Source organism: Panicum hallii, chromosome 1, assembly GCF_002211085.1.
Source record: "Panicum hallii strain FIL2 chromosome 1, PHallii_v3.1, whole genome shotgun sequence".
Lineage (NCBI taxonomy): Eukaryota > Viridiplantae > Streptophyta > Magnoliopsida > Poales > Poaceae > Panicum > Panicum hallii.
The window spans coordinates 59,217,671-59,240,670 of NC_038042.1; the positions used below are offsets into that span (position 1 = coordinate 59,217,671).

The 23,000-nt window shown below is 51.2% G+C and overlaps 2 protein-coding genes across 4 annotated transcripts in view; one reads left to right on the forward strand and one right to left on the reverse strand.

Moving 5' to 3' along the window:
* LOC112892001 overlaps window positions 1-23,000 on the reverse strand; it is a 37,147-nt gene that overhangs the window by 7,309 nt on the left and 6,838 nt on the right. The window contains exons 3-4 of one of the 3 annotated variants that reach the window (XM_025959041.1): window positions 13,933-14,120; window positions 13,024-13,610 (exon numbers count right to left, since the gene is read on the reverse strand). In XM_025959041.1, the coding sequence (XP_025814826.1) occupies window positions 13,353-13,610; window positions 13,933-14,120 (446 nt within the window). In that variant the 3' untranslated portion in view covers window positions 13,024-13,352. Of the gene's footprint in view, window positions 1-13,023; window positions 13,625-13,806; window positions 14,121-23,000 lie in introns of those variants that run through there. The other 2 variants (XM_025959050.1, XR_003228641.1) reach the window with 2 other exon arrangements.
* LOC112892021 (dirigent protein 22-like) lies at window positions 10,960-11,868 on the forward strand. Its single transcript, XM_025959070.1, has one exon. The coding sequence runs from the start codon at window positions 11,066-11,068 to the stop codon at window positions 11,693-11,695; it is 630 nt and encodes a 209-aa protein (XP_025814855.1). The 5' UTR covers window positions 10,960-11,065; the 3' UTR covers window positions 11,696-11,868.

Here is a 23,000-nt window from a genome sequence, read left to right on the forward strand (position 1 = left end):
AATGTCTAAAACCACATAAAGATCCTACTGTGAATTTTTTAGATTTTATTATGCAAGTAACAGAGCACACGAAAATAAACAAAAGTGGATCTAACTTGCATTGACTTGCTTGTAACTTTTGTTCTATTGGGAATCTGAACTTCAAATTTTACTAGCATGACTAACTACTCAAGTATATTCTCTGGTAAAAATATAATGTTTTTATAAATACAGAAACTATTTATCATGATTTAGTGCACCTATACATGAACAAAATCAAAAGAGCATGCTAGACAGTAGAAATGTGCCTCAAACTTTTACAATAGTATTCGTGCAACAAGTAGAATCTACTGTAAAAATTTCATCCTCAGATCGACAGCTTAACATCATGAATCAAGTATATCTAGCAATCTAGAGCATGAAACCAAAACTTAATCAAAAACTATATCTAGAGACCTTTGCTAGCCCTGAAAATTTTACACAAGTCTCATGATCTACAAACTAGTCTACTGCCCAAAAATAAAGTATAGCACTGGCCTAGACTAAAAGATACAATTAAAAGCTATTTTTACTAATCTTTAAAGTAGAGAAATATTGAATTTGAATCTGAGTATGTGCATATAATAAAAGTTGTAGTAATTTTCTTGGGGAACAACTTTGTTGTAAGGCACATGTTCAAATTTTGAGTGGAACTCAGTTAAAATTTTGAATCAAAACCGGCCCCTATCCCTCCCTTCTCTCTCCTTGCTCTCTTCTCTCTGACTCCCTCCCTCCCGACCACGAAGCAGAAGCTTCATCGCCACGCGCCGCGCGAATCCCTGCCGCCGCGTCCGGCCAAGCCTACCACGGCCGAGCTCGCCCGGCAAACCGCGGCTGCAGCAGCGCCCCCAATCCTCCTCGCCCGCGATCTCCCCCTCGCCACGCCACGATCCTGCTCACCCAGTCGTCCGGCGGCCACGCGGCGCCCGATTCCCGGCGCCCGCTCCACGACGCCGCCGCGGCCGCTGCCCTCGCCGGCGCTTCTGTACACCACCCGGCTGCTCCCATGACGCGTCTCCAGGCCACCTCCCACCCTCTCTTCCCTTCTCACGCGCCTATAAAAGGGCCACGCCGGCCCCTGCCTCGCGCACGAGCTCTGCACGGCGGCCACCATTGCCGCCCGCACCACCCTCACGCTGAGCTCCCCCACCGAGCTCGCCCCGGCCTCCACAGACCCCCTAGCTAGCTCCACCTCGACGCCATGAAGCTGCAAGTCCCGGCCCCGGCCTCCCTCCCTCGCCGGAGCGCCGCCGCGCCACTCACCATCGCCGCCGCCGGCCACTGCTCCGCCGCCGGCTCTCCACAGGCCACCTCGGCCCCAACAGAGTGCAACAAAAGGTAGCCCGTGCCCCACTGGTGCTCCTTCCCCTCTTTACCCTCGCCGCCGGCTAGCACAGCCGCCTGAATCCGAGCTCCCCGCCGGCAGCCATGGCGGGGGTCAGTCACATTGCGATCTACATTTTCGTTTTAGAGGCCCGAGTGCAAAAGGGCGAGGGCCTATCTGTAAAGTTTAGATTTCAGTTTTGAATACAAATCTGCGAACTCATAAAATCCGTATAAAATTATAAAAAATTAGAAAAATACAAACTCAACTGTTCTGAGTTTTTTTACTGTCAGGATACTCCATTTCAAGTGCATGTTAGTATGCTAATAGTTAGCGTACTTAAACTGAATTAATTTAGACGATTCTGCCACACCTCTTCACCAAAGTCGTCTTTTGGTTCCCTTGCTAATTCACTCACTTTCTTGGTTCTCTTGTAAAATCTACACTTGACAAATGGGTGATTCTTGTCGCACTATCTTTCTAGTGTTGGAGCACCACTGCGCTAGACATCGTGCTAATATTAATCCCCAACCTGTCTATCTTACCTTTTTCTAACAAGCATGTATGCCATATGATGCTATGCAACATAGCCATCACTGTGATGGGTCTTGTGTCATCATTCCTTGTAGGCTAAGGTCCCAGCTGCTCCTCATTCGGTCACCCAGCATCCTTGACGTGTGGTCTCCTTACATCTTTCTTCTGCTCTCTTGTTTTGTTGGCATTGTATTAACCCATCATCTCTAACATTTCCTTCCGCCAGAGGTTATGTGTGTACTCTCGTACTATATTCATGTATTGAAATAATCTATCTGATATGCAGATCTTAAATAATCCGAGCTGTTATGTTTGATCTGTTATGTTAGATTTATTTTAAATTAGATTTATACTCTCGTAGTTTACCAGTATAAAAATAATCTACTGGGATCAACTATGGAGAAGTCTCTATATATTTTTATTCACCAATAAACATTGTAATTTGTATGTCCTATAGAGTGCGTGAATTCGTATGACACTTAAAAGTATTAAAATAATTAATACATGCAGGTCTTTTTTAAGAAAACGTTGGATGTTGAGTTTCTAATAACTTAGCCTACACACGACAGCTCTATGTAACAACATCGTCCATCGGTTACCTTTCGTTTGATCTATTGTAAACTTTTGACTGCATAGCTTTTTGAGCACCATTTGCTTGCCGAATTAGTATTTTAGGGAACGTGCCAAATTAGTTCTTCGATACATATGATTAACTAATAGATGATTAATACAGATCGCATATATTAGTGATTATTTGGTCTCAATCCATATCAAAATCATCTTTAGTTTTCTTATTTTTGAATTATGAATTTAAGTATATTTAGTAGTCATATTTTATATGGATTCTTTAGGGCACTCTATATCTTCGTAAAATCCGATATTGTATATGCTTTTCCTTTTACGATTAGGTATATTTAGTAGTCATATTTAATATGGACTCTTTAATCTAGTTTGAACCTTTAGATCTTCATAAAATCCGACAGTCTAAATCCTTCTCTTTTTTATATTAACCGTGGAAATTTCTAGACCCCCTCGATGAACATGGTGGCTTTTTTAACAAATCCTTATTAATATAATAGATAGATTTATACAGTTAGGATAACCCAACTACGTACAATAGGTAAAATTCGAAATATGTACCATTAAGCGGCCTAACCACAAGAGGAGCCCTAAAAATACCCTATCATCAGTTGTATGCATGGTGAAATCAATGGCTCCTCTTATATGGACATGCTGTAAGGACACCATACGGCACTACGATATTAGATACGAGATAGAGGTATATATCAATTTTTTTTTTGAAAAGTAGGGCAGGAGCGCTGCCAAATCATATTAGGAGGAGAAGAAGTTCAAGTCTTAAATAGTTGTGATTACATAAAAGGAGAGATACACTACTCGTAAAGAAAACGAAATTCATTGAAACCTAAGAAACATCAGGGGCTCCGCAAGCCCTGAACCGAAGATTGGCCTCTTCCTTGATGAGCTGCAGCACTGTTGTAGGCTCTGCTTGCTTTCCTTCAAAGATTCTTCTATTTCGCTCCTTCCACAAGTTCCAAGCAGTGTACATCATCACTGCCGCTTTCGTTCTTCGCTGCGCTGCTGGCAAATGCTGCAAAGACTGAAGCCACCAATCCTCAATGCCTGTACTAGTAGCCGGCTTGGAAATGAAGTTGTGCGTCCATGCTTGGACAAGCTCCCACGCCCTCTGTGCAAACGAGCACTGTAAGCAAATATGGTGTGCTAATTCCGGTGCCGCATTGCATAACGGACACAAAGGATTACAAGGCCAGCTCCTTTCTTGCAATTTGTCCGCTGTGAGAATCTTCTCATGCAGCAATAGCCAGGTGAAGAATCGGTGTTTGGGCTCGGCGTGCGCAGATCAAATCCAATTGGGTCTGAAGGTGCAGAGAGATCCTCTAAACTGGACATCATATGCAGATTTAGCTGTGTATTGGCCGTCCGCCGTCTGCCGTGAGCTTCCAAGCGATTCGATCCTCCTCTTCATTGAATTGCACATCTTGCACCGAGTCCCAAAGTATGACGAACTCCGCCATCTCCTCAACTGATGTCATACGCCACAAGCCCCTTGTCCAGCTATGGTTCACGAGCTGTTCTCTCACCTTCAGCTTCTTACGCCATGCCAATTTGTACAACCGTGGAGCAATATCTCTCGGAGCTTTCCCGTCTAACCAACTTGACTCCCAGAACTGAGCCTTGCTGCCATTACCGAGCCGCACCGTGGTGCAGGCCCTAAAAAGCTGCCGATCTACTTCACTGACGGGGATTGCACCCCCTACCCACGGCCTATCCTCATCCACCCAATCAAACCAGAGCCATCTTAGTCTTAGAGCTCTGCTAAAAAGCTCTAGGTCAAGCACACCAAGTACTCCAAGGTGTTTTCGCCTTTTCACCTGAGCCCACTGAACCAGAGAATGGCCACCATTGGCATCTGCCGACCCTTTCCAAAGAAAGCTGCGCCTAATGCGATCAATTTGTTTAGTTGCCCATTTTTGCAGAGGGGACACCATGAGGAAGTACACTGTAATCGATGAGAGCACTGAATTCAGCAAAGTTAGTCGACCAGCCCTATTCAGAAACTTTCCTTTCCAAGATGGAAGTCAAGCTGCAACTTTATGAATCAACGGTTGCACGTCCACTCTCCTTATCTGTCGTGTGTGCCGCGGCAAGCCGAGATAGGTGCACGGGAAGGACTTAATTGGGCATCTGAAATCTTCCATGACCTCAACAAGATCAATGCCATCACATGAGATAGGGTACACTGTTCTAAAGCCCCATCTCTTGATGCCAGCTGGAGCAGGTGCTGTAATGGTTCCATGACAATGATAAAAAGCATTGGTGATAATGGATCGCCTGTCGCAGCCCGGTGTGATGCCTGAACCACCGTCCTCTTGAACCATTCAGAAAGACTGACGTTGTTGCAGTAGCAAGTAAGGTTGAAATCCAGCTGCACCATCTTTGGCCGAAACCCAGCACCTGTAAAACCTCTAGGAGATAATCCCATCTCACACTATCAAATGCTTTGGCGATGTCAAGCTTGAGAAACAATGCTGAATCTTGGAACGATTCAGCTCTTGATCAAGTTTTGAGTGTATAAGGAGTTGTCGTGGATACTCCCTTTTTTTTATGAAGGCGCTCTGTGATCTTGAGACAAGCATGCCCAAATGTGGTGCCAGCCGGTTTGCGAGCAACTTGGACACCAGCTTTGCAATGCTATGTGAGAGGCTAATGGGTCTGTAATCAGATAGCGTCCAAGCTTCCATCTTTTTAGGAATTAACACCACATGTGCTGAGTTAAGCTGCTTGAAGTGTTGATCGTGTTGATTGTAGAAGTAGTTAACGGCCGCCATGAGATCGTGCTTGACTGTCAGCCAACTCGCCTTAAAGAAAGCGCCGATAAACCCGTCAGGTCCCGGCGCCTTATCTGAAGCTAAATCTTGGACCACTCACAGAACCTCTTCTTCTGTGAATTCCTCTTCCAATGTCTGAAGATCATGCCGCTGCATTCCAAGTGCCTCCCAGTCAAGAGTGAAATGCCGCTGCTCAGGAGTGCCAAAGTGGTTGCTGAAATGTTGGAAGATGAGGTTCTCCTTCTCTCTATGCCCATAAACGACCCCAGTATCTGTATGCAGCTGCTGGATAAAATTTTTCCTTTTCCTCCTGTTAATCCGCATGAAGAATAGCTTGGAATTCGCATTTTCAGCTTTTATCGCTGTCAGCCGTGACTGCTGTTTTGCCCTGATCTTCTCTATTGCCGATAGCCCCGAGACCCTTGCCTTCAAGTCTTGTCTTAGGTGAAGTTCTTGAACAGTGAGTTGTCTGAATTCTTGCTCTACATCAAGAATTCCAATAAGTTGTTTTGCTGCACAAAGAAGTAGCTTGACATGCCCAATTTTGGAGCGAGACCATTTCCTCAGTGCTTTCCCTGTTCTCTGTAGCTTAGTATGCAATCGTAGGAAAGGATTAATCACAGCTAGCTTCTGGTCCCGAGCTGAATGGACCACCTCATTGTAGCCCTGTACTTTCGGCTAGAAAACCTCAAAACGGTGTTAGAAATAACCTTGTGCTCGTAACTTACATGTTGTCTTTACAGTTTCAGTTGGTTGTTTTCATTAAGTTCATGTATATAGCATGCAGGTGCACGAGGCCATGACTTGTGTGGATCCCGTGCACGTTCTGCAGGTGGTGGCGAGAATAGCTCGTCGCGACCGGGTCTTTAGGCATGAATGGGTTGTAACTCGAACTGGAGGTCATGGAGATGGACGTGGCCAACGTTCCAGCACGAGACGCGCTCTGCACATGCAGGTTGTTTCCTAACTACCGAGTTCACGTCGCATTCTAGTTCGTGTGTGTGTTACCGGCGATCCGGCTCGAGATCGTGGTCCTGCGGCATCCCGCCGGTGCAAGTCGCCGGAGTTTTGCCGTCAAACGGAAGCCTGAGAACTTGACGATGTCTCTCGTGCCCACCAGGAGAAGGGGGCAGTGATCCGACACCGAAGAAGACAAAGCCTGAAGTGTGCAGCCAGGGAGCATCAAATCCCACTCCGAAGTACAAAAAGCTCTATCGATTCTAGTTTGCGTACTGTCATTTGACCAGATAAACCTTCTCCCTCTAAGGCTCAGCTCTTTGAGTTCCAGCTCATTAACCCAGCTTCTGAAAGTCCCCATCATACGCCTATTCAGATTTGAATTACTCTTATCTTGCGCTTGCAAAATTAGGTTGAAATCGTCAATCACTAGCCATCGATCCGATAGAACTTGCTGAAGGTCCCGCAGCTCTTGCAGGAACTGAATTTTTTCCCAGTCTTCTTGAGGGCTGTACACCACTGGTAGCCACCACTCTCCCACACCAGTAGTTGGTTGCAGCTTAGCTGAAACTGAGTGCCCACGCACCTCTGTCTGCAAGATCTTGTAGTAGTCCTCATTAACAGCAAGCAGAGCTCCTCCTCTTGTTCCCAGTGCTGAATTTAGGCCCCAGGCTCTCACAGATTGTAGCATCATCGATGATCTGCATTTTGGTCTCCTACAGACATACAATAGTACACCCGGTATCTGTTGCAAGATCCCTGACCACCTTCCGCGGCGCCGAGTTGTTTAACCCACGCACGTTCCAGTTCATAAGCACACACTTTTGATCAATCATTAAAATGGATGAACACTCCACAACCACCCAGACATGGAGACAGAGCCGCCTCCAGCCGGATCCCAACACACACACACGAAGGGGGACGGGACAAAATAAAAGGTACGCACGACAACACAACACCAACACAGACCCCTCGGAGCATAGTGGAAGAACAAACATGGACACAGACGCGCGCGCGCGCGCACAGACGCATAGGGTATGACATCAAACTTCAGCTTGCACTGCCACTGCATTGAGGTTATAAGTGCCGGCACCATTCTCAAGCCCAAAGAACTCACGGTAGCCACTGATGGTCTCGTCCGGCATAGGATCGCCAAACTTGCTGCAGAATGTATCGGCTCGCTGCTCACCAGCTAACTGGGTGCTGTCCAGGAAAGAGCTCTTCTTGATGAGCAGAATGGTTGGTTGCCCCTCCATTGTCAAATCGGAGGCTGGTCTATTTGCCAATCTTGCTCTTGCGCGAAGCTTGCAGAGACTTTTTTAGCTTGACTTGTGCGAAGCTTGCATATATCATTTTAAGGACACCTTTATTTGTCCTCTTCGAATGGCTAGCCTAACATTGGACTCAAGGGCCGTGGCGTTTGGGCTTTTTCTGATATGGGAATTGGGAATCACGCACCCTCCATAGGTTGTTCATCCTTAAATAGGAGCGAAAGCCGACTAGGATTGGAAGTTCCTAATAGGAAGGGTAATTGAAGTTGTCATCTATCTATCGTGTGGTTAAAACACACACTCCTGATATTCATCGTACTTCAAGTATTATTAAAGAGGTGACCATAATAATACATACATAGGGCTGGCCATTTAGAAGAGGTCCTGAACATGTATAATAAATAAATCTCTTTTGTACCGGTGATATTCTTCTCCCGCACTATGCCCCATACGAAATACAAGTAGGGACTAAAAACCGATGTCCCTAGCGGTACCCATAACGCACATGTATATTTTCCTTCTAGTTTGGGATGCTGAATTAAGTAACAACAAGATCGTGCAGGAATTATGCAGTAGTAGTATATATATAATTATATTCTCCCTCAAGGCAAGCAGAGAGCAGTACTCTGATAGAACCCGCTTGGATTTATTTCTAACCGTTCAACGAGAATGGGGGATAACTCGATTTGATGGAGGATTAGTGTTGTGCTGCCCGACTACAACACCACAAGGGGTTGCGCCTCAGTGATAGTTACACCATCTCCAATTTGTGTCATTCTTGTTATGCCAACCTTGAATCTGCAAGCAAATTGAAGAACAAGTAAGAATAAGTGGACAAGCAAACAACACACAGACCTTGTCCAAAGGTTAAATCTGATACACACGAAGTTGGAGTTTCTGAATCAAGCTAACAGGTGGTCTAATCGATACACGCATTTACAAGAAAGTAGCAGCAGCTAACTTGCATCTAAACAAAACCCAAATCTCAAATGTTGACCGCTACTTCTATCTATAGTTATAGGGAGGCTGCTATTAGGACGTGCTGGATGAGCCATCCAAACCCTAAAAGCTCCCCACATGGGCTCTACTGAAAATATAGGCTCTACTGAAAACAAGGTCTAAAGGCCCAACAACTGAGGTTCTGTTTAGCCTAGAGGTCCGAACGTTCTTTGGCTGATTTAGCTTAGCTCCGGATGAATCTAATGATGGTTTGATTCATCTGAAAGTAAACTTCAAGATGTTTCCAACAAGTATTCATGGGCCTAGGGTAACCTCCGGAGCGAAGAATTATGGCCAACTCAATCTGGCGCTTCCTGCAGGTCCGAATGCATGGTCCAAAAGGCTGGTCCGAACTTGCTTTCTAGGTCCGAACTGGCTGTTGTCTAATCTTCCTCCAGTTCCAAACTTGTTGCTCGCACCCTCACACTTTGCTGGTTCGTCACTCATATTTCTAAATATAAATAAACCATGATCATGATTTAGTAGCATCCAATTCTGAGAACTGTATGTATGGACAGCTAGAAACAAATTTACCTAAGAATTAGGTATGTAAGCGATTTCTAGTTATGCGATCTTGTTGTTCTTGTTGTCCCATAGGTGTGGTTGTATTAGGGGCAGGGATGTCCATATCATCCTCCTCTTCTTGCATTTGAGTCGTCCTCGACTCAAACTCTTGTGTGATTTTTGCTTATAGTTTAAAATCAGCTACACCATCAAACTCTCCAATTGGCATGAAAGGAGGAGGCTAAGGGGGCACTCGATTGCAAACACCAAGCGATGGGCACATACATAGCTTGAACCCATTGTACCAAACTAAATGTGAAGAGGTTGATGTAGAGAATGTTAAGGTTGCTGCCGCCAAGTTGCTGCTGCAGTCAAAGTTGGTGAAGTAGTCATGCTACTATAATGACGACCTAGTATGCAGGTGCCCATCGTACTCCGTCTGTTTTTTTACATGTTCGTATTAGGTTTGTCCTAAGTCAAAGTTAGCAAACTTTGATCAAATCTATAGAAAAATATAGCAACAACTGTACTATTCCAATATATGCACTATCAACGTATACTCATAGTGGATCCAATCAAACAAATTTTATATTATAAATGTTATTATTTTTTCTATAAATTTGATCAAAATTAGCTAAATTTGACTTAGATCAAATCAAATAAAAATAGAGAGAGTACTGCACTAATAACTCTAATCCATACAGCTCACATTATTAACAGAACAGTATAGCCTCATGCCACCTACCAAAGGCCACAATAGGATATCGCTTACACTCCTAATCACGAGTAATGACCATAATTAGCAGCTAATGCATGTACAACCAAGGACCAGCAGCATCAATGCGACGAGCATCTTTATCTGATCATCCCCATGAGCATATCCGTACCCCGCTACACTGACACTGACACTGACACCTCACCTAAATTGCCTGCTCGTTGTAGCTGATAATGCAAGGAATTAAATAGCAAAGGCAAGTACAAATGTACTCCATTAGCGATTCATATGCAAAATGCAAGAACTCATTTTTTAATAATGAAATCATATTTCGGTCTCAACATCAAAGCACCCAAACTCATACTATCGCCGTTTTTTAATATATGACATTTTTTTGAAACCAGGCCTCCGCTTTTTAATACAGACAAGTTTAGTTAAACCAATTTTCTTGTCCTAAACGTTATATATTTAAAAACAGAGGAGTACATCAAAGCACCTAAACTCATATATATATATATATATATAATTTATTCTACACGCGTTTGTAGCTACTCCGATTTGTGTATCTCATGATGTAAGGCGTATCTGACCCAACGAAAGGTACGTACAAGGTGTATGTGATCATACTAAGATCATCTGTGACGGTATATACTAGTACGTGACCATGTATATGGACATACTTATTTTTATATACTAGTAGTACTAGTACTAATGTATAATCATGATATATTTAAAAAATAGGGATGCTTTTGAAATTTTTCGTACATATCCCTTTGCAGTATCTTAGAATTAGTATATGAACATACTCAAAGTGATAAATAAGTATGTGGACATACGCACAGTGGTATACTGATAGTGAGAGTAGTTACAAGCGAGTGTAGATAAAACTTATCATATACATATACATATACATATACATATATACATATATAGTTTTGTTATAATGCACCTAGGTGCATTTTGTATAGAGAATGTCCCACCTCTCAGTTGCAATTGTGATAGTTCTGGATTGTGTCCGGTTGCAATCGGGTCGGTCTGAGTTGCAACTCGTTCGCATCCAGTTGCAACTAGTTCGCGTCCAGTTGCAATCAGTTCCGTCCAGTTGCAATTGGTCTATTCTCCGAGTTGCAATCAATGTAGTCTCTTGGTTGCGAGGTACATTTTGTTTGCATTTTAGTCTCGTCATGTTATATATATATATATATGTGTGTGTGTGTGTGTGTGTGACGTTCATATATTAGAAAACGGACTGACAACACGTGATGCACGGTATCTTACGTTATGTCTCCTCGCTCCGGCCGGCTATAAGGAAAAGCAAGACGATCGAGACACTCCAGCTACCAGCAGCTCGCTCAGTCCCAAGCTCATCCTCACAATGGCCTCCGCAAAGCAGCTCGTCGCCGTCGCCGTCGTGGCTTTCCTGCTCGCCGCCGCGTCCGGCCGCCGGCAGCCGGTGCACCTGCGGCTGTACATGCACGACGTCATGCGCGGGCCGGGGACGACGGCCATCCACCTCATCCACGGCGTCGGGCCGCCGCACGACATCGAGCGGGGCGGCTACTTCGGCGACACTGCGGCGATCGACGATGTCGTCACGGAGGAGCCCGACGTCGGCTCGCCGGCCGTCGGCCGGGCGCAGGGCACCTACATGCTGGCCTCCCAGCACGAGGAGGTGCTCGTGGTCGCCGTCACCGTCGCGCTCACCGCGGGGCCGTACAACGGCAGCACCTTCTCCGTGGCCGGCCGCGTCGGGGTCTACGACGACAAGGCGGAGGCCGCGGTGGTCGGCGGCACGGGCCGGCTCCGGCGCGCCGCCGGCTACCTGACATGGAGGATGGTCAAGCTGGTGGTGTCCGAGGGGTACGTAATGGTGGAGCTGGACGTGCACATGTCCGTGCCGGTGAGCGCCGCCGCGGCTGCCGGTGGCAATTGGCCGGTCATCTGTTGTGGTCGAGTACTAGGCCGGCTAGCACAAAGAAAGAAATATGCTCGTGGCAACTGGTAGGTCATCTTTTGCGATCGAATAACAGCACAGATTGCAAGCTTCTTGCAATCTTGGCTGAATTGCTGGTCAATCTTGCATTGGCTCCAAGCTATTAGCTTGTTGATGTGCAAGTTCTCCACATCCATCCCGGCCCTTGGATTTCCTCGAAATCGAATCACCCCACCCGGTTGTTAGTTGCTTTCCTTCCGTTAAATAGCGAAGAGATAAACTCGAAAGCTGCGTGCCGTGTGGGAGAGGCTGGCCGACCGGATGCTCCCCGCGGCGGCGACTCCTGCCCTTGACTCCTTGCCCGCCAGCCGGCTGCATGGTGCGCAGACATGGACGACGTCCGGATCCGGCCGGCTCAACGTCCGGGCCTAGCTGCTACCTGTGCTACGAGCTCATGGGCTCCATGCCCTGCACGCGGCCGGCCGTCCATGGCGCCGCTGGTCAAACGAACCATCGTCTCCGGCGGCAGCTAGGTTCTCGCCGGAGGCGGCGGCGAGGCAGCGCGGTGCGGAAACGAGGCTAGGCTTACTCGAGTCGAACAGGCCGGTCAACGGGGCCTCGGCTGCTTCATCTGGACCGCAGGATGTGAATCGGACGGGTCAAAGGTACCCAGGGGGTGGACGGCGACCACCCATGCCACCAGGTCGGTAATCAAACAGCGCTGGCCTCGCCGCGACGGACGGCAGCCGCCGGCGAGCAAACAGCGACTGGAGCACGAACCTTCCTCCGCGGTGAAAGCTCCGGCGCCGGAAGCCCGCCACCGCGCCACGCAGCGGTCTCGCTCGCGGCGTGCCAACTCTGGATCGGAGTCTGGACTGGTGGCGCAGGCACCACGGCGTGTTCCCAGAGTCACGCGCGGCAGGGCGGCGCACACCAGCTTGCTTCCCCGCTGCATGCAGCAGCCGCGTCCTCCTCGCCGGCCGCGCCATGGGGGACGGCGAAACCGGCTCTCATGGAGGACGCATGATGGTTTCGAGATGAAAATGCCAATTCTGATCCCGTAGTCGATCGATGATGCTTGTGAGATCGATGGCGAGGTCACTGACGAATACGGCGATCATTGGATTGTGATCTATTGCAGAGCCGTCGAGGCGCCTAATATTGATTCTTGATTCTTGAGGACGTTCCATGTCTTCTCCTCTACCCATGCCATGCCTAATACTGTGTACAACAACACCTCAGAATCGCTAGCTCCTTGCTCTAGTTACTGACTTATTGTACAATTGAATGAATCAAAGTAGTGTATTATATCATTCAGTTTCAGCTTACTGTTCCTTCGTTCAAAAAAAAAAAGCTTACTGTTTCAATGGCAGCACGTCAGATAAGTGCCCAGGCAAAACTGATCTGAAACCATTTCTGAATTTTCACAACGTGTAACTCCTCTGTGACCCTGACCGACCTGCTGGCGCGGAGGCCCGCCCAGTGAACCCGTGGCCGTGGCTTCCACTTGCAACCCTGTCCACATGACCACATCCATCCCTTGGATTGGATTGGGTTTCCTTTTTAACACACAGCGATCCTTGCAGCTCCAGGACGTTCAGAGGTGGATGGAGCTGGCCGGCTGGTGTCACCGTGTTAGTGGTGCAGCTCGTGCCTGGGCTCCTTCCATGTCTGTCCTGGTGCTCTCGCATGCATTGCAGCCTTGCAGGTACGGATTGGCTGAGAAGATTCAGTCCGGGTTGTGGAAGAGATGCCATTCTTCACCCCAGTTACTCGTCATCTTTGATCGCCATGCATGGCTCAGCTGTCTCCTCGGCGCCCTCTCGCCGCCAACGCCAACTTCTCCGTCGCCGGCGGGGCGTAGAACACGGTGTGGTAGACGGCCTCGCCACGAGCTTCGACTGGCCGGACTTCCATTCCCGGATGCGCGAGCCGCCGCGGGGACATGCGTGCGCTGCCTCGTTCCGCGGCGGATTGAACGGGGCCACTGCGATGGTTCATCTGGAAGCTCGTGATAAGAGCATATTTAACCACCACATTACATGAATAATTCACTAAAAAAGCTTTACATGAATAATTCAGTAAAAAAGCTACACTGCAATAGATCACAATGACATGTACTCGATGGGCTTGAGAGTACATCGCGCATAAAAGCAGTGTAGCTGCTTTTTTAGTGAAGCCATGAAGTTGAACAAAACTTGTGGTTCTTCCCAATATTAATGTTGGTTCTACAGGTACTTGCTGGACCAAAATCTACCACCATGTCAGGAAGAAGCCTAATTTTGTTCAGAAGACCCCTTCGAACTGACCTGAGACCCAACCAAGTCGTCGAGAGAGACGTTGAGAGTATCCGTTGAACCTTTCTTCACCTCCTCTCCTTTGGCTGCTAGGAAGTCCTCAATGCTCCCTGGCTCCCCAAACCAGCCTAGCCTATCTGCTATAAGGTGGAGGTTGTTGCAACCACCACAGCGTGCAACCACAACTCCATTCTCGTACGTGTAACATTCCATGTTAAAATTTGTAGGGATTGTTTAACAAAATTCGTGGATTTCAAAAACTTTTGTGTGTAAACATGATTTGAATGATTATTGCATTTCACTTGAGTTGGATTTTCGAAATTGTTTGATTCTCTTGAGTGAGATTTGAATTTGAAAGAGCCATTCAAATTCAAATCTATTTTCTAACCCTAACATCCCCCGTGGGCCGCAAGCCCACCAACCAAACGAACCCGAGCCCAGCTGCCCTTCCTCCCTTCCCTTCTTCTCCCCGCGCGCGAACCAGCCCAACGTCACCGGCCCAGCCCACCATCGCGACGCTTCTCGGCGCCGCGTCATCCTTCGCCCGGGGCAGCTGACGGGCGGGACCCACCCGTCAGCTTTCCCCTTCCTCCCGTCGCCCGCGCCCTCTCCTGGCTCCCGCTCGCCCGCGTCGCCGTTCGCCGCCACTCCGCGACAAGGCACCGTAACCGCCCGCCTCTCCCTTTTCTTCTTTCTCCCCGGCCGCGGCCCCGCTCCCCTTGCGTCACCTGGCAGCCGCGCCTCCCTGTCCCCGCTCCGCGACAGCCGCCGCGACCGCCCGCGCGCGCTCCACCTTTTCCCCGCCTCGGCCGCCCGCGCTGCCGAGCCCCTGAGCCGCTCGATGGCCGCCGCGTGGCCGTGGCACGGACGCCGGGCATCACCGCCCTCGGCGCCCGAGCCCGCGCCACAAACCCTAGACCGCCCCATAAGAAGCCCTCGGCCGCCACCCCAAAAACCCTAGCCGCCCGAGCCTTGCCCTCTTCCACCGCCGCCGTAGCCCGAGGAGAAGAGAGAAGGGCGGAGGGAGGAGGAGAAGTGCTGCGCGAGGAGGAGCCCGTGGACGACTACACCGCCGCCGCCCGGAGCTGCGCGAGGAGGAAGACGCCGTCCCACGCCGGAGCTTCACCGAGCCGGCGCCCCCGATCGTCTACGTCGACGTTGCAGCGCACCCCGCACGGCACCGACCCGCCTGCGTCGCCTCACCGCCGCACCGACCGTTTCCCCGTCAGCCCCCCGGTGAGCGCCACGGCCGCCACCCTTTCCTTCCCCACTGCTGCCGGCGTGTGCCACTGGCCGCCGATGAACCCTCAGTAGTAGGCCGTAGGATCTCCCTTCCCTCCGGCCGCCGTGCCGTTTGTCTTCTGCAGGAGCCCGACGCGCCGCTGCTCACTCCCGCAACCGCCGTCGCCCTTTCCGCCGCCGCCGTCGTGCCGCGGGCCCGGAGCGCCGGTGCCCCGCGCACGGCACGGCCGCGCCGCGGTCCTGGGCAGCCAGGCACCGCGCGCGTGCGTGCACGCCCCCGACCGAACCCAAGCCGAGCTGCTGGCCCAGCCTCGCCACACCCACGCCACGGCCACGCCGTGCGCAGCCACCCCGCGACGCGACCGTGACGTCGCGTTCGCGTCGCGGCCGGGTCACAGGGGCATTTCCCCGAGCACCTTTCGGGCGCTCTCTCACACGCACCCACACGCACGCACGCACACCTTCTGTCGCACCGGATCCGGGCCGCCACACCGGATCCCGCAGAGGCTGACCGGTGGGACCAAGCTGTCAGAGGAAAAAAGGGAACGACGCCGCCGGCCCGCGAGAGGAGGAAGACGAAGGGGCGGCCCAGCCAGAAGGAAAGAGAGGGAGAAGAGGAGGCCCAGCCCGTGGAAGAAAGAAAGCCGGCCCGCGGAGGGAGCCGAGCCAAGACAAGCCGAGCCGAGCTTCGCGCTCGCGTAGCCCACCTGCCCGAGCCGGCCTGCTGAGCCGCAGGCCGAGCTGAACCCCGAGCCGCACCACGCGCTTAGCCGGGCCTCGAGCCGGCCCACTCCCTTTCGGCCCAGAAACCGAGCCATGATCTTTTTCTTTTACCCGGCTGACCCGTGGGGCCCATCCGTCAGCCTCGGGCTGAGGCTGACCGGTGGGGCCCGCTGACCATTGCCCGCTGACCATTGACCGCTGACCCGCTTTGACCGTTGACCGTTGACCGGTCAACGTTGACCGGTCAACGATGACGTCAGCAGGGCCCACTGCTGACGTCATCACCCGGGACCCCCTCTGCTGACGTCATGCTGACGTCAGCAAGCCACGTGGCACATCCAGGTGCTGCCACGTGTCCCTGTTTTCAGGCTTTCTTTTCTAAAAATCCTTTATTAATTTCAGAAATGGGATTTTCCTTAGAAAATTCATAATAAATTATCGGGACCTCCGAAAATTATGAAACCAGTTTCATAATTCTTCTAAAATCATGAGCCACCTGTTAGAGTAGGTTTTGTGATGATTTGGATCTTATTTGCAACCTTTTGTGCACTTTTGCACTTTGGACCCTACTCTTACTCGTATTTACGAATAGGACCCGTCCGCGAGGAGCTGACCGACGACCAGGACTACCCGGAGACTCAGGAGGACTTCGAGGAGACGCCAGGTTCACGCCCATCTACGAATTGAACTCCCATTAGGCATTTGCTTGTAGTTATGCTATTGCTGTATGTGTGTATATATATATATATATGTATATATATTTCGAGATAAACCTGCATGGCCTCTTTACGATCCATACTCCTTGTCAACCCACTTTGAATTGCTTATTATATGATATGCCTTGTAAATCCTTGAAAGTGTATGTGTGGGATATGGATGGATAGTCTTGGCGTGTGTGAAGTGATTCCCATCAGGAGTTGGTGATTAGGGCTTAGCCGGGAGTGGGCGACCTAACTCGATCGTGGATCGAGGGCTTGGGGTGTGTATCTTGGCACACCCTACGGTGTACCTGTGGCGGGTACAGTTCTGGTTACATGTTGAGGTGTTTGGGGCACCCGTTAAGGGTGCAGTTGCGGACCACCGTGGTGGATACGCGTGTGACGAAGATGCCCGCTCCGGCAGATAAGGACCGAGTGAGAGTAACCATGACTTGTGGGACTTTGCAAGCGTGCACACCACTTACCCATTATGAGGGTGGGCCCGGTCCGGACTTAGCAAGCGCGGTACCAAGCCGGTAGGAGGATCGAGTATCGGTGCAGGGGAAGGAGGTGCTGACCTCACGTTCCCCGAGACGCATGGGAGGCTTCACAGTCCCGGGGCGACCTCTCGCGGGAGGATGCGCCCAAGACCCGGGAAAGCCGGATGGTGCCGTGGCTCCTATTTCCGTTTCGTAGACCGGTGTTTCGTATACTAGTCGGCTGATCTCCGACTAGTGTCGATTCGAGTGGGACCAGGTGTACAACCCCTGCAGGGTGAAAACTATACGTATAGCCGCGTCCTCGGTTATGGACATCCCTACTCCTCTGTTGCTCTTATTAGCTAGTGTTACTCATGATTTCTACCTCCCTCTAGAATTTTTGTCCTGCCAGTGGGCAGTTGAGATGCGAGGAGAGGGAGTTCTCGCATCGACTTGGTGGTGTTGGAAGGTGTGTGTGACCGGGAGTCCGGAATGCCGGAAGAGCCCGAGTCGGAAATGAAAGGAGATGTGAATTCTTACTTATATTATATTGCATGCATAGGGAAACCCCCAGCTCTACCCTTGAACTTGTTATATCCGTAGAATAGACCAATAAAGCTTGCATACGGATGGTGACGTGAACCTATCCCATTCCTTGGGGATAGCCTGGTACGATGCAGGATCCGACCCGGAATTCGACCCCAACGACGACGGATGGTACGACTGAGGCCCGAGCTACGCTCAAGTCGCCTGTGGAGGTGGAACCCGAAGATGGAGGACGGCCGAAGACCTAGCTACCGCTATGCGCTTTCTGCTTGTTCGATTTAGCCGAAAGGCTTGTAATAAATCCCGTACTACAGATCCTCTGGATTTATGTAATAATTAAACCCGTGATTGACCTTTTTATGAGCATGACTGTGATATTATGCCTGAAATGAGTTCTGTATGTGATAGCGCTTGATCCAGAGACTATCACGACGATACAGGGAGTCGGATTCCTCGATACGGGAATCCGGTTCGTTTCAGTTGGTATCAGAGCCATGTTTGACCGTAGCCCGAGCCTTAGGCATGGTCGGTAGACCTAGGGAAATCTATACGATTCCATCCACTTATTATAATACCTTGGACTATTTCCCGTCGATACCTTGACTCAGTTTTCCTCCACTCTTGAGTTACTCTCTTACCTACGCTGACTCAATTCTCGCGTTCCTACGCAGGGTAGCAACCGCGATGACAACCTCGATGGAGAGCGTGACCCACGACCTCGCGCTGTACGAGGAGTACCACCAGAGAGGCGTCTTCAGGTGGTTCGAGCGTGTGGTGGAGCACATCGGCATCGACCTATCCTACATCAAGCTATCCCTGAAGCGACCACCGCTCCCCCATACTACTCCAAGATGGCCACGCTCGTCGTCTTGCCCGACCCCGCGGTGCCCGCCTTCGAAGGCAAGATGATCCACAGCTTCGGCGTACTCACCGAGACCGCTGTCCAGTCAGCCGCCCGGAAGATGACGATGGAGCTGCTCGCCCAGTTCTGGCAGACCAAGTTCGCCGACTCCTCTTTCCGCCTGCTACCTCGGTCCGTCCTACCCAATGAGGATCCCGAGGCCGTCTACCTGGAGATGTACTCTGCCCCGGTTCAGGAGACCGGAGGGGACCAGCCCATGATCCACACCACCGGCTCTTACCTCTACGACCTGGACCACCTAGCTGTGAACCTCTCCTCGGAGAGCGATCAGCTACACTTGGGTTTCTACGACAGTGTGAGGCACATCCACGTCCTGCAGCACGAGATTCAGGGGTGGAACCAGCTCTACACCACAGCCCAGAGGGAGGCCCGTCGCAACAAAAGGAACTACATGGAGGCGCAACTGATGCGTCAGACAGAGACCCAGCTGAGGACGGCCGCCGAAGCCAAGCTACTCCAGACCGAGACTGAGCTCCAGAAGCTCCGGGAGGAGAAGGCCGAGTGGAAGCTCAAGGAGAAGGACTACCTCGACACCGTCAGCAAGCTCAAGGACCGAGCCACCGACAGTGAGGCCGAGTGCCGCCAGCTGCAGACTCAGGTGGACGACCAGCAGGACTTCATGACCCTGCACGGCTACTTCGAGGCCAAGACCGAGGACCGGGTGAAGGAACTGGAGACCCGACTGGAGAGGAACAAGAAGAACATCGCCTTGCTGACCCGCACCGCCGTGTACCTCCGCGACAAGGCCGCACGCGCCTTGCAGACGTGGGAGATTTCCGACTCCATCCGCGTCGACGAGATCCACGAGCTGAGGAATCAGCTGCCCGAGGAGAGTCAGCCCCTGGTGAGGAAGGAGGACTTCAAGCTTATCCCCACGGAGCTTCGCCTGCACCTGTGCCCTCACGAGGGGATGCCGCCCGCGATCGAGACCGAGGAGGTGGTGGAGGCCGTCGCCGCCATCGACGCCATCTTCCCGGAGGACTACCCAGAAGCGTACAAGCGCGTGTTGACCTACAAGAAGCCGCGCGTCACCTTCTATTAGGGCGTGAGTTGGTGTCTTAGGTAGGAGTAGGTGTAGGGTAAGTAGCCGCCGATGGTCCATTCCGGCGAGAGATTCTCATGAGTCGTGTTTTGAGCCGATGACATGTTTTCGGCTAGCGTCCTACGATGTCACGAGTCTAGGTAGACACGATAGGAGTCGCCACACTTTTGTAAACATTCACGATGTATTCTTAGAGTGTGAGTTGGGGGTGTTATCTTGAAGGCTTTTGTGTTGACCTCGAGATAACACCGGTGACTCCTTGTACTGCCTGTTTGATGTCTGAATGGATGGATGTTATGACTCTTCATTCTCGCATTATTTTGTTCGATCATTATTCTCATTTTAAAACATTATTGCCGTTATTCTTGCGTGGTTCTCAGATAATTGGCATATTTGCCTATGTGTGTATTCTTTTATTTTGGGTGGTGAGTGCCGGCGTTTACGCAAGAGAACTTCCCCCTTCACCCTACACAGGAAATGTCGATCCGGAGGTCCGACCGCTTGATGGCTCGTTTCGAACAAGCCGCCCAGGAGGAAGCCGCAGCCGAAGCACGCGGACGAGGTCGCCCGTTTGGCCGTGGGCGCGGACGTGCTGCCCCAGCACGTGCCCCGGCAGCAGGGCGTGGAAGAGGCAGAGGACCTGCCGCGGGTGCCGCACCCCGCGCCTTTGGGGAGGCACGCCGAGGAGACGAAGCCGATGAGGAGGAGGTCGATGAAGAGATCGACGCTGAGCCAGCACAGCAGCCACCGCCACCACCGCCGACGCTCGCAGAGATCATGGACAGGCAGACGCAGCTTCTTCAGCGTCTGGCTGAGTCAGTCGACCAGAGGAACCACGGAGCCAACCGTCACGGCCCGCCTGAAGAGGACCTCCAGCGCAAGATCGAGAGGTTCATCCGCCTGAAGGCCCCGACCTTCAGCTACGCCGAGGACCCCTTGGAAGCCGATGACTGGCTAAGGGTGATCGAGACCAAGTTGGACCTCACCAACTGCACCGACGAGGAGTGCGTCGCACTCGCAGTCCACCAGCTTGAGGGTACCGCCAAGTCGTGGTGGGACAGCTACTGTGACTCCCACCATGACCCAGCACACATCTCGTGGGAGGAGTTTGCCAGGTCATTCCGTGAGCAGCACGTGCCCCGGCAAGTGATGATCCAGAAGGCTCAGGAGTTTCGTACCATGACCCAGGGTACGATGAGGGTGGAGGAGTACGAGCGTCACTTCACCAAGATGATGAGGTACGCTGCAGACGACACCAACACCGAGGAGAAGAAACAGTTCTGGTTTCTCCGAGGACTACACCACGGCATCCGTCAGATCGTGACGGGATGCGAGTACCCATCCCTCCGCAGCTTGGTCAACCGTGCCATTGCTGTGGAGAGGGAGAGACTAGGATGGGAAGACCGTCAGCGCAACAAGAAGCGCCAGACCGACCACCAGGCACGAGACCGACCCTTCCAGAAGGCAAGGAACGCGCCACCTCTACTACCGAGGAGCGGTTTCCGATCCGGCTCCAGTCAGCCGGGCAGGAACTTCAGTGGAGGAGGCAACCACTACTCCGGCAACAGGACCCACGGAGGACAGAACCAAGGAGGAGGCAACTACCACCGCCAGCAGCCGGCACAGAGGACCAACAGTGGCTCGACGCCGTTTGTTTGCTTCACCTGCAACAAACCGGGCCACAAGTCCTATGAGTGCCCCGAGAAGAAGGCCTCGACTCCAGCTCGCGCGCCTGGCTCCACCGGCAGGCCCGCTCAAGCTCCGCGCTCCGCAGACCGTGGCCGCCTCACCCACCTGACAGAGGAGGAAGCCCGGGATGCCCCCGACGTCGTGACAGGTGAGTATCTTATCAACGGCTCTAAGGCCTTGGTGTTATTTGACTCCGGAGCCACTTGCTCCTACATCTCTTCAAAGTGTGTTGCACAAAAGTCCCTTCCGATGACCCCGAGAAGCCACCCTATCATCACTAGCTCCCCGCTGGGGGATCATAGGTGCACATTAGCATGTAAAGGAGTGAAGATCATGATTCAGGGACTGCCATTCACAGCTGATCTGACAGTACTGCCGTCAGAAGGGATAGATGTTATTTTGGGAATGGATTGGTTGACAGCACATAAGGGTGTCATATCTTGCTCGCCCAGATTAGTAACCCTGGAACACCCTAGTGGGAAGAAGGTCGAAGTGGAACCGTTGAAGTCCCGAGATGTACCTCAGGTGTACAATCTGAACAGTTTGGAGAAGAAGACGCCCGAAGATGTACCGGTGATTTGCGAGTATCCTGACGTGTTTCCCGAGGAGCTGCCAGGTCTACCGCCAGACAGGGATGTCGAGTTCGTGATTGACCTTGTGCCAGGAACGGCACCGATCGCGAAGCGACCCTACCGCATGTCCGCAGAAGAACTCACCGAGTTGAAGAATCAGTTGAAGGATCTGCTAGATAAACAGTATATCAGGCCCAGTGCATCGCCATGGGGATCACCCGTGTTGTTCGTGAGGAAGAAGGACGGAACCATGAGGCTATGCATCGACTACCGATCGCTGAATGCCGTGACCATCAAGAACAAGTACCCGTTGCCCAGAATCGATGATTTGCTTGACCAGTTGCGGAAAGCCAAATTCTTCAGCAAGATCGATCTGAGATCCGGATACCATCAGATGAAAATCCGGGAAAGCGATATTCCGAAGACAGCATTCGTGACCAGGTATGGCCAGTACGAGTTCACCGTAGTATCTTTCGGACTGACCAATGCACCCGCCTACTTCATGAATATGATGAACAAGGTGTTCATGGAAGAACTGGACAAGTTCGTCGTAGTCTTCATCGACGACATCTTGGTCTACTCCGAGACAGCCGAAGAACACGCTGAGCATCTGAGGGTAGTACTCGAGAGGTTAAGACAGAACCAGTTGTATGCTAAGTTCAGCAAGTGTGAGTTTTGGCTAGAGAAGGTTGCCTTCCTAGGCCACGTGTTGACTGCTGAAGGGGTTGCCGTAGATCCCGAGAAGATCGAAGCAGTGTCCGAGTGGCAACAGCCGAAGAGCGTTACCGACATCCGAAGCTTCCTGGGTTTGGCAGGTTACTACCGGCGATTCATCGAGAACTTTTCCAAGATTGCCAAGCCTATGACCGAGCTACTCAAGAACAACGTGCCGTTTGTATGGTCATCCAAGTGCGAAGCCAGCTTCCAAGAGCTCAAGTCCCGACTTACTACCACCCCAGTCCTCACCCTTCCGGACATCCGAAAGGACTTCGTCGTCTATTGTGACGCTTCTCGTCAAGGCCTGGGTTGTGTGCTGATGCAAGATGGCAAGGTTGTGGCGTATGCCTCCCGGCAGTTGCGGAAGCACGAAGAGAACTACCCTACCCACGACCTTGAACTCGCGGCGGTAGTGCACGCCCTGAAGATTTGGAGGCACTACCTCATTGG

Coding starts and splice junctions, on each gene's coding strand:
- LOC112892021 (XM_025959070.1), top strand. CDS start 11,066: ATGGCCTCCGCAAAGCAGCTCGTCGCCGTCGCCGTCGTGGCTTTCCTG.